The following is an 11,368-nucleotide window of genomic DNA, read 5'->3' as shown; positions in this document are numbered from 1 at the left end:
TTAAAGTGACTGCATATATGATGAACAGAGAGTAGCAGAAGCGTAAAAAGAGGGGTTGGCGGGTGGTGGGACACAATGCAGATAGCCCGGTTAGCCAATGTGCTGGAGCACTGGTTGGTCTGGCCAATTGAGGTAGTATGTACATGAATGTATAGTTAAAGTGACTATGCATTTAAGATAAACAGAGAGTAGCAGCAGCATAAAAGAGGGGTTGGGGGAGGCACACAATGCAAATAGTCTGGGTAACCTGTTCAGAAGTCTATTGGCTTGGGGGTAAAAACGGTTGAGAAGCCTTTTTGTCCTAAACATGGCACTCCGGTACCGCTTGCCATGCGGTAGTAGAGAGAACAGTCTATGACTGGGATGGCTGGCCTTCCTCTGACACTGCCTGGTGTAGAGGTCCTGGATGGCAGGCAGCTTTGCCCCAGTGATGTACTGGGCCGTACGCACTACCCTCTGAAGTGCCTTGCGGTCGGAGGCCGAGCAATTGCCGTACCAGGCAGTAATGCAACCAGCCAGGATGCTCTCGATGTTGCAGCTGTAGAACCTCTTAGAACCCATGCCAAATCTTTTTAGTTTCCTGAGGGGGAATAAGCTTTGTCGTGCCCTCTTCACAACTATCTTGCTGTGTTTGAACCATTCTAGTTTGTTGTTGATTTGGACACCAAGGACTTTTGAAGCTCTCAACCTGCTCCACTACAGCCCCGTCAATGAGAATGGGGACATGCTTGGTGCTCCTTTTTCTGTAGTCCACAATCATCTCCTTAGTCTTGGTTACATTGAGGGATAGGTTGTTATTCTGGCACCACCCGGCCAGGTCTCTGACCGCCTCCCTATAGGCTGTCTCGTCGTTGTCGGCTGTCTCGTCGTTGTCGGTGTTGCGTCGTCAGCAAACTTAATGATGGTGTTGGAGTCGTGCCTGGCCATGCAGTCGTGGGTGAACAGGGAGTACAGGAGGGGACTGAGCACGCACCCCTGGGGAGCTCCAGTGTTGAGGATCAGCGTGGCAGATGTGTTGCTACCTACCCTCACCAACTGAGGGCGGCCTGTCAGGAAGTCCACAAACCAGTTACAGATGGAAGTGTTTAGTCCCAGGATCCTTACCTTAGTGATGAGCTTTGAGGGTACTATGGTGTTGAACGCTGAGCTGTAGTCAATGAACAGCATTCTCACATAGGTGTTCCTTTTGTCCAGGTGGGAAACGGCAGTGTGGAGTGCAATAGAGAGCATCTGTGGATCTGTTTGGGCGGTATGCAAATTGGAGTGGGTCTAGGGTTTCTGGGATAATGGTGTTGATGTGAGCCATTACCAGCCTTTCAAAGCACTTCATGGCTACGGACGTGGGTGCTACGGGTCTGTAGTCATTTAACTACCTATCCATATCAATAAAAGAGACTAAACAAAATCTTGATTAAGTCTGGTCTATAACCTGTCCTGAGCGGAATGGTCATAACTATCTATTGCCTATTCTTATAGAAAAAAAAACGATTTGGCAATCAGCCACTGCCACTGCACATGCTTCTTCAACTATTTTGTTTAAAATGTATTTAGAGGCTATATTTAAAGGCCTGTGAGCTAGAGTCTCCTGTTAAGGGGAGCCCTATAATAAAAACAGTTATAAAACACAAATAGAGTTCTACAATTCTTATAAATTCATATGAACCCCTCTTACAGAATATGCTTTGGCAAGATTTTAAGTGATGAAAGAAATATCAAAATATTCCATAGAAAAATATTGAGTAGCAATATTTAACAGTCTAAATAATTAATAGACTCACCAAACATGTATTATATGTTTCATTATTCTTGGTAGATACAACTGGTTATGATTGCAGATAGAGCTCAGAGAATGGGATGGTGCAATATTGAATTAGTCATATATTGATAAGGTGCGAGCATGGGGATGTCCACGTCACCCAGAGATAATAGGCATAATAGAGGTAGTGCTATCTACATTTGCCCTGGCAAACAAATCTATTACATTAACTACCAATATGTGAAGTAAACTCAACTGAGGAGTAATAGAGAATGGAGACTTTTAACTTGATAATGTGCAACATACCTCTTTCCGGTTTCTCTGACTTCTGTTTTTTTAGGCTTGTTAGTGTGGCCTTTTGGTGTCATTGTTTTTGCGTTCTTGAGATGACACTGCCAAAACTCTAAAAGGTATTATTGTAGGTCAGAATTGCAACACGAGATTTGTTCAAGCTTAAAATGTTAGTTGGTAATCGTAACATGGTGTTTGTATGTTCACAGATTAAATTTCACGTTTACTTTTCTTATGATCCTAATGGTATGTACGTTCAACCTTTTGGCAGGTATCTCGCTCCATATGTGAACTCCTAATGACCGATCAGGAACATACACAATATAGTCAGTCAGTAGACAAGATAAGAGAAAGATGATATGCTATAGTTTCGTGTATCTCAGTTGGTAGAGCATTGTGAGTTCGATTACCACTGCGGGGCAGCACGAAAAAAAGTATGAAAATGTATGCACTCACTACTTACTATAAGTCGCTCCACATAAGAGCGTCTGCTAAATGACTCAAATGTAAGCGTCTTGCGCTTATATTAGGCTACTACTTGGAAACTCAGAAATGGGAGTGGTTTCTTTTGTCTAATATATAAACGACACCCTTTTTCGTCTCTCATTACTTCTAAGGAAGGTAACGCATGAATATTTGTCTTTCATCTCAATAAGGATGGCCTACGACTACGCTAAAAACATAGAAGAAAGACCTGATCCAGTGAAGGCTGACCTCAAAGGTATGTAAACTGGTGAGATGGTTATGGAAACTTTATATCATTTTCATTATCAACATAACATGCGCAGTAACATTCACAGGTATAACTAGGGCAGTAGCAGTGCGTGGGTAAAATCACTAGAGAAGCCAAGCCAGGAAAAAATTGCCTATTACAATTTTGGGGTTGTGATAATTGCTTTGTTTTCTCTTATCCTGTTCATATGCCTTGCCATCGTGATATTGGCCTACGCCCGAGACAATAAGAAGAGGCAGTGGCAGAATAAATTAAACCATAACGTTGTTTCATCACAAAACCAGAGAAAACATCTGTCTGGTGGAGCCACAAAGCATATTGCATGTAACAAACAGTTACATGACCTACAGCATGGTCAATCAATGTTTCTGAGATTTTCAGACAACTGAACAACTATTGATTTAGAACACCTGACTGAGAGTTACCTCAAGTCCCAAAGAAAACAGGAGATGCTTCCACTATTCCAGCACCATTTCAACTTCAAAATGGCAACATCAAAATGGCAACATCATCAACTCACCTATGCTTAGTCTAATACAATGACAACTAAAATATTCCAAAAACAATGTAGTCCAATCAATGTACGCTAAATATCATGTGGCTGTCCATGGTACTTCTTTCTTTCCCTCGTGTGTGTGTGTGTGTAGAAAAACATGTTGCTTCACCCTACTTGTAGAGAAATGCCAGTGCCATCCTCCTCTCTTTCATGTCCCGAAACATCAATGACTGTCATACAGTACAAGCTTTTAGTTTTTGTTGTCATAAGCTACCTGGCTAAAGTGCTTGCTTGCAAGCATTTCATGGCCAATGATTAGCCAGCTAGTAAACATTAGCCTACTACATCTAGCTACATATTGAACTTCTATCCTCTCAGGCCAGAGGCACAACGTATGCATTTTTGGTTGGATCAGAATCGCCTTTATAATCATTGGCCAGTACGGAGAATTAAGTAAAACCACAAGTTCAAATCTCTGTCCATGGCTAATTTAGGAAAGGGACAATTTTAGCTAGCCAGACACTGGAGGACAACAACACAAGGAGAGGCAAGAATTAAATATTTTTTCTCTCAATGAAGTCTGGCTTGATGTGATTGGTGTGAAGCCAAATCCAAACTGGCTTATATTTTTTTGGTGCACCAGGATCATTCACAGTTTAGCTCAATGCTGATTGGCTATCAATGTACACTGCTCAAAAAAATAAAGGGAACACTAAAATAACACATCCTAGATCTGAATGAAAGAAATATTCTTATTAAATACTTTTCTTTACATAGTTGAATGTGCTGACAACAAAATCACACAAATTATCAATGGAAATCAAATTTATCAACCCATGGAGGTCTGGATTTGGAGTCACACTCAAAATTAAAGTGGAAAACCACACTACAGGCTGATCCAACTTTGATGTAATGTCCTTAAAACAAGTCAAAATGAGGCTCAGTAGTGTGTGTGGCCTCCACGTGCCTGTATGACCTTCCTACAAAGCCTGGGCATGCTCCTGATGAGGTGGCGGATGGTCTCCTGAGGGATCTCCTCCCAGACCTGGACTAAAGCATCCTCCAACTCCTGGACAGTTTGTGGTGCAACGTGGCGTTGGTGGATGGAGCGAGACATGATGTGCTCAATTGGATTCAGGTCTGGGGAACGGGCGGCCAGTCCATAGCATCAATGCCTTCCTCTTGCAGGAACTGCTGACACACTCCAGCCACATGAGGTCTAGCATTGTCTTGCATTAGTAGGAACCCAGGGCCAACCGCACCAGCATATGGTCTCACAAGGGGTCTGAGGATCTCATCTCGGTACCTAATGGCAGTCAGGCTACCTCTGGCGAGCACATGGAGGGCTGTGCGGCCCCCCAAAGAAATGCCACCCCACACCATGACTGACCCACCGCCAAACCGGTCATGCTGGAGGATGTTGCAGGCAGCAGAACGTTCTCCACGGCGTCTCCAGACTCTGTCACGTCTGTTACATGTGCTCAGTGTGAACCTGCTTTCGTCTGTGAAGAGCACAGGGCGCCAGTGGCGAATTTACCAATCTTGATGTTCTTTGGCAAATGCCAAATGTCCTGCACGGTGTTTGGGGTGTAAGCACAACCCCCACCTGTGGACGTCGGGCCCTCATACCACTCCTTTATTGGGGTTGTCTTGCTAATTGCCTATAATTTCCACCTGTTGTCTATTCCATTTGCACAACAGCATGTGAAATTTATTGTCAATCAGTGTTGCTTCCTAAGTGGTCAGTTTGATTTCACAAGAAGTGTGATTGACTTGGAGTTACATTGTGTTTAAGTGTTCCCTTTATTTTTTTGAGCAGTGTATATACATATTTTTTGTTGTTGTCAAGGGAGGCCAAATGCTTGCTGGCTTCCCTTGCATTCAATGCTACTGGTGGCAACAACGTTATACTCTTTCTGACCAGAACGCATCAGATAGATGGGCTACACATACAGGGTCAGAGAGATCCCCTGGTTTTAATATCTATGACGACATCCCACAATTTTCCACAATCTGAAGGTTAATAGCTTTATGGCACGAACTGCATAGTTATAGGCTTTTAATGATTTAAATAATGGCCATGTGAAATGGCTAATGGATGTGGTTGTTTCGCAAAATGTTGAACCCAGTTTTCAAAATTGTATCTCATAGTCAATTAACAATATTCTGGAGGCCTGGAACAAAGACCACTCCTGGAACAAAGACAATTTCTTCTCTTATTAGTTATTCACCAGTACTAGGCTACTACAGTTATAGTAGCCAGAGTGACCGCTGTGAAGCAGGCCAAAATTACAAAGTACTCCCGGGACACGGATTTTGGAAATTAAATCCAAAAGTTTACACCCAGAGAAGCGTCACTGTTTATTTGGCGGCCCTTGTGAGGCTTGCTGTCCCATTTGTACAGTGCAATATGAATGTCCAATGTGTAAAACAACATTGGATTTTTAAGTTGATGGGCCGCCAAATGAGCAGCGACGCTCCTCTGTGTGTAATCTCTGTGGATTTGGAAACTAGAAGTGCTCCTGAGTAGACTGTGCAGAGTGCCATCTTTTGGATGGGACTTTAAACTAAAGGTCACTAAAGATCCCATATCACTTATTGTAAGCATAGGGGTGTGAACCTCAGTGTCCTTGCTAAATTCCCAATATGGCCCTCATACCATCATGGCCACCTAATCTTCCCCAGCTTCCAATTTCACTCATTCCCCCTCCTCTCCCCTGTAAATGTTCCCCAGTCGTTGCTGTAAATGAGAATGTGTTCTCAGCCAACTTACCTGGTTAAATAAAATGTTACTGTGACACAATGCACAGATCATTGTGTATGGTGCAATATGTATTTCCAGTATGAAAATACTATTGGATTTAAGCTGATTGGCCACACTTTAAGGGCTGCAAAATGAGCAGCGACACTCCTCTGGGTGTACGCTCTGATTTGGAAACTAGTGGCACTCCTGAGTAGAAGGGCCTCCCTTTTACTGCGACACAATGTACAGAGAATTATGTACAGTGCAGTATGTCCAATATGAAAACCTGATTGGATTTAAGCTGATAGGCCACTCCTGAGCACTTTCTTGCAGTCAAATGACCTCGTGGGTTGAATGTTAATATTTTTCATAATTAATAAACATGATTTCAAAAAGCAGCTGAAAATCATTTTTTTCCATGTCAAATGATTGTTATATTTCAGTCTTCTGTGAAAGTGTAATATTGGGATGCAAACAATTGTATACATTTCAAGTCCATATCTGGCATGGTACAGTTGTTGTTTTTTATTTTTAAAGCCCATAACCCTGTGTGTGAGTTGTATACTTCTGTTTCAAAGTAGATTTGTTTAAGACTACCAAGAAACACTCTGTGACCCTGACCTAGCCCACTGCAGCAAAAGGTTTTAAGGGGTGCAGAATGAGCAGTGATGCTCCTCGGTTGTAAACCCTGTGGATTTCGAAACTAGTGGTGCTCCTGAGTAGAAGGGCCCCCCTTTTACTACGCCAGAATGTACAGGAAGTTGTGCAGTACTTACTGTATGTCCAATATGAAAATGTACTGAACATCGTGCAATACGAATAGGCTAATTAACTATGGGATTTAAGTGTTTTCTGAAGTTTATTATAATAATATTGTTATTAATAGTATCATTATGAATGTTTTATTTGTATTACTGTTACCATAATTATCTAGTAATTATTTGAATGCAATAATGTCAATGCTATAATATTACTTGTGCTGTAAAGGTGATTAACTTTATAAATTTTGTCATATTGTTAAACAAAATTGTAAATCTGCTAACATTTCCCCATATACTGTTATGAATTTTGACCATTTGTATTATTTCTCACCATCTTAATTGTACAACTTTTATTTTGAAGAAAAATCGCAGAGGACACAGCCTTATTCTTGCTGTATCTTACTTATTCTTGCTGGCGGAGTGGACACACTGTCATAGACCCCCCCCCCCCCATGCTGTTTTGTAAAACTAAACTATTGTTTTATATAGGAAACCTTCCAAGCTGGCTGCATGGCACGTTGTTGCGCAATGGGCCAGGCATATTCTCAGTGGGGGATACCACATACAACCACTGGTTCGATGGGATGGCCCTGATGCACAGCTTTACATTCAAAGATGGTAAAATGACTGGAAGTGTTTCTCTTTTTTGTGATATAGAAACTCGAACAAGATGATCTAATGATAAGTCCAATTGGCAAGCTTTTGGGCTTTTTGGTGCTATGGGCGCCATGGGTTGTGCAAGTACAATTAATTCCCACATTTAGCAATTAAACTCTCAATAGAAGTAAATCATTGTGTGTGTGTGGTGTGTGTGTGTGTGTGTACAATTATTTTCTTCAGGTGAGGTAATCTACAGAAGCAGATATTTACGTGGAGACACATACAAAGACAACATGGCAGCCAAAAGAATTGTTGTGTCTGAAATGGGGACAATGGCCTACCCGGACCCAGGCAAAAACGTCATATCTAGGTAGTACATTACAGATGGTTCATTTTTGCACATTAAAAAGGCAAGACGTTGAATTCAATTATGTTCTGGCATGCTGCAGCAAAAGATCAGGCATGATAGTGCATCTGATCTGACTGTTGATGATTTAATTTAATTTGTCCCTATGAATTTGCCTGTTGCTGATTTTAAATGATCTTTGTCTCCAGGGTGATCACCTTTCTTAACCACACGGTCCCAGACTTCACTGACAACTGTGGCAACAATTTCATTCGATATGGAAAGGATTATTATGCAACCTCTGAAACCAACTACATCCGCAAAGTAGATCCTGTGACTCTGGAAACTCAGGACAAGGTCATTTAAAGTTAATACTGGCGTTGCCATCTGGATGACCATACGTATGAACACACCTGTTTATAAGCCTATCTTGTTATCTCACTAGGTTGACTACATGAAATACCTTGCTGTGAACCTGGTGACATCCCATCCACATTACGATAAAGACGGAACAGCCTACAACATGGGAACTTCAATAGCGGAGAAGGGAAAGACTAAATACACCTTATTCAAGGTTCCAGACACTACTGCGGGAGGTACACTACCAGTCAAAAGTTTGGACACACCTACTCATTCAAGGGTTTTTCTTTATTTTTACTATTTTCTACATGGTAAATAGTGCAGACATCAAACTTTGAAATAACACATGTGAAATCATGTCGTAACCAAAAAAGTGTAGAACAAATCAAAACATATTTAAGATTCTTCAAAGGAGCCACCCTTTGCCTTGATGACATCTTTGCACAATCTTGGCATTCTCTCAACCAGCTTCATGAGGAATGCTTTTCAATAGTATTGAAGGAGTTCCCACAAATGCTGAGCACTTGTTGGCTGCTTTTCCTTCACTCTGCGGTCCAACTTTGAAGAATCTCAAATATAAAATAGTTTTTGATTTGTTTAACACTTTTTTTTTTTTTTGGTTACTACATGATTCCATGTGTTATTTCATAGTTTTGATGTCTTCACTATTATTCTACAATGTAGAAAATAGTCAAAATAAAGAAACCCTTGAATTAGTAGGTGTGTCCAAACTTTTGACTGGTACTGTTATCTGTACTGTATATCTTCAAAAATATCACCTTGTCTATCTTTATGTCTGAGTTAGTTAATTCCTAGTTATAGGGTATCACCAGTCCCCAGGTTGTTTCTGCCTTGGACTTGATCACTGTCCACACCTCTGTTGTCAAGTCTAAAACAGACACCAATTAAAAGGAAATAGAGACAGCCAGCAGAGACGTCTGCCCCCCAGGAGTTAAACTTTAGACCACTGACCTTGTAAACTCTGAACTTCACTGGTATCTGATGAAAATGCATAGTCTCATATAGCAGTGGTCAAGACCTTTTTTTAAATTGTTGACGTCATGTTTTAACCCATTTGAGCAATAACCTTTGTATTTTACAATCTCAAACATTTAGCAGAACCATTTACCCATCACCTTTCTGGGTTTTGTCTTATTACTTTACACCATGGATAGAGAAGTATCCTGACCATGAAGCAGATAGTTTTCACAAAACATTACAAATAGCTGTAAATGGTTGTAAATGATCTGTTTATTTGTTTAATCAGATAAGGCCAATGCTTCTCCAGCCTTGAAGAACCTTGAGGTGATCTGCACAGTGCCCTGCCGCTCCCTCCTCAGCCCCAGCTACTACCACAGCTTCGGCATGACTGACAACTACTTCATCTTCATTGAGCAGCCATTCAAACTGGACATCCTCAAGATGGCCACAGCATACATGAGAGGGGTCAACTGGGCTAGTTGTCTAAAGTTTTTCCCTGAGGAAAATGTAAGGGTTATAAGACTCATTTTCTTTGGCAATGAATTTAATGAGTCCAATGTAAGTGCAAGTACATTGTTTTTTCCTTTTCATGGAAATTACATCCCTTTGTGTTTTCAATTTTGACAGACCCTGATTCACCTGATCGATAGAAAGACAGGCAAAGAAGTGGGCATAAAGTACTACACAGAGGCAATGATAGTGTACCATCACGTGAATGCCTTTGAAGAGGATGGTCATGTCATCTTTGATGTTATCGCCTATGAAGATCCCAGCTTATACAACATGTTCTACCTAAATGTGTTAAAAGAACAATCAAAGACCTCCGCAATGTCTGTGCCAAAGTGCAAAAGATTTGCCCTTCCTGTACAGACTGACAAGGTAATGGTTTGCAACTGATTACTATCTTAACCTTTAAACATTGCTCTCAACTAATGCGTAGTCAACTGTTTTTATAATGTTGAGAACTGTTTCTGAAGGGGATTGATGTAGGAGATGATATGGTGAAACTCCAATACACAACAGCCAGCGCTGTGAAAGAGAAAGAGGGTAAACTACTCTGCCAGCCAGAGGTGCTTTGTGACAGTAAGACCAAAACTTGTATTGCTCAATGTTCTGTTAAATTCTTCTGCCTTTATAGACACTCAAAATACATATCACCCCAACATTTTCTTTCACAATATACTCGTGTTGATTTTGTTGTTCAATCCCAAAATGTATCTACAGGTGTGGAACTACCCAGGATCAATTATGACTTCAATGGCAAGAAGTACAGATTTGTCTACATGACTTGTGTTGCAATGACAGCAGTGGCAACTAAGGTAAAAGTCCCTGTGATTTAATTTAGGCCTTTGTGAACATAACTGCATGTGTTGCTTATCTAATATTTTGTTAACTATATACTTAATTTTAATAAATAGATCATGAAGTTGGACATTGAGACAAAGGAGAAGACTGAATGGAGTGAGGAGAACTGCTGGCCATCAGAGCCTGTGTTCATTCCAAGACCCAACGGAGAAGGAGAGGATGATGGTGAGATTGCTTTACATGGTCCTCAAATCTTAAATATATGAAGACTTATGTTTTGATTAGAATGGCCAGACATTCACAATGTATTCTGAATAAAGTTAGAATTTCAATGAAAGTCTGTCTAACATATTCAAACAAAATGTCTCCTATGTCCAGGTGTGGTCTTGACAACAGTCATCAACTCCAATCCAGGGGGATCTGGCTTCATCTTGGTGCTGGATGCAAAGTCTTTCAAGGAGGTAGCTCGAGCATATATGAATGCAGAGCTTCACATGGACATGCATGGATACTTCATCTCAATGGAAAATTAGTATGACAAAGAAATGATTTACTCCAAGAGTAGCCTACTACCCTCCACAAAGAAATAGACACTATGGGAAGCGATAGGGATAGTATTAGATACTTTAAATACCAAAGTGCCTTGTAAATGTTTTCTTAACAATGTCCCAGTGCTAATATTGCTACATTTTGCACAACACATGTGAGCAGTTATCTATGGACTAATGCCAGTGTAGTCTTGAATTTGTCTTTATCTCAAGGGAACCCATTATGAATATCCTCAAAATCATCTACCATGAAATATTTAAGAAAATGTTTTGCTAACTAAGTATATAACACACCAATCACATAATTATGTATTTTATTGTTCATGTTTTTATGTAGTTTTGTCCTGTATAGCATTGTCAAGGAAAATCCTTATAATACAAATTATTGTACCATTTGTTGTTATTTAATTAGGCCTAATAAAGTGTGAAAAGAGTGATGGTTGTCTCC

At 40.6% G+C, this 11,368-nt stretch overlaps 1 protein-coding gene across 3 annotated transcripts; it reads left to right on the top strand.

Annotated features, from left to right (window-relative positions):
* The first annotated feature begins 2,658 nt into the window (after positions 1 to 2,658).
* On the top strand, positions 2,659 to 11,357 carry LOC139411444 (beta-carotene oxygenase 1). 3 transcript variants are annotated; one of them, XM_071157828.1, is made up of 11 exons: positions 2,659 to 2,768; positions 7,270 to 7,398; positions 7,621 to 7,750; positions 7,936 to 8,083; positions 8,172 to 8,322; positions 9,354 to 9,574; positions 9,695 to 9,946; positions 10,045 to 10,150; positions 10,292 to 10,386; positions 10,486 to 10,597; positions 10,751 to 11,357. In XM_071157828.1, exons 1-11 carry the CDS (start codon positions 2,705 to 2,707, stop codon positions 10,903 to 10,905), a joined length of 1,563 nt encoding a protein of 520 aa, XP_071013929.1. In that variant the 5' UTR covers positions 2,659 to 2,704; the 3' UTR covers positions 10,906 to 11,357. The 3 variants fall into 3 exon arrangements, with proteins under 3 accessions (XP_071013929.1, XP_071013928.1, XP_071013930.1); XM_071157827.1 differs by having other exon boundaries at positions 8,172 to 8,340; positions 10,751 to 11,355; XM_071157829.1 differs by having other exon boundaries at positions 9,375 to 9,574; positions 10,751 to 11,351.
* The last annotated feature ends 11 nt before the right edge of the window (positions 11,358 to 11,368 follow it).

Source organism: Oncorhynchus clarkii, chromosome 6 (genome assembly GCF_045791955.1).
Source record: "Oncorhynchus clarkii lewisi isolate Uvic-CL-2024 chromosome 6, UVic_Ocla_1.0, whole genome shotgun sequence".
NCBI classification, from domain to species: domain Eukaryota; kingdom Metazoa; phylum Chordata; class Actinopteri; order Salmoniformes; family Salmonidae; genus Oncorhynchus; species Oncorhynchus clarkii.
This window is presented reverse-complemented; position numbering and strand designations above follow the sequence as displayed.

Coding starts and splice junctions, on each gene's coding strand:
- LOC139411444 (XM_071157827.1), top strand. CDS start 2,705: ATGGCCTACGACTACGCTAAAAACATAGAAGAAAGACCTGATCCAGTG. Junction 10,151..10,291: donor GCCAGAGGTGCTTTGTGACA/GTAAGACCAAAA, acceptor ATGTATCTACAG/GTGTGGAACTACCCAGGATC. Junction 10,598..10,750: donor CGGAGAAGGAGAGGATGATG/GTGAGATTGCTT, acceptor TCCTATGTCCAG/GTGTGGTCTTGACAACAGTC.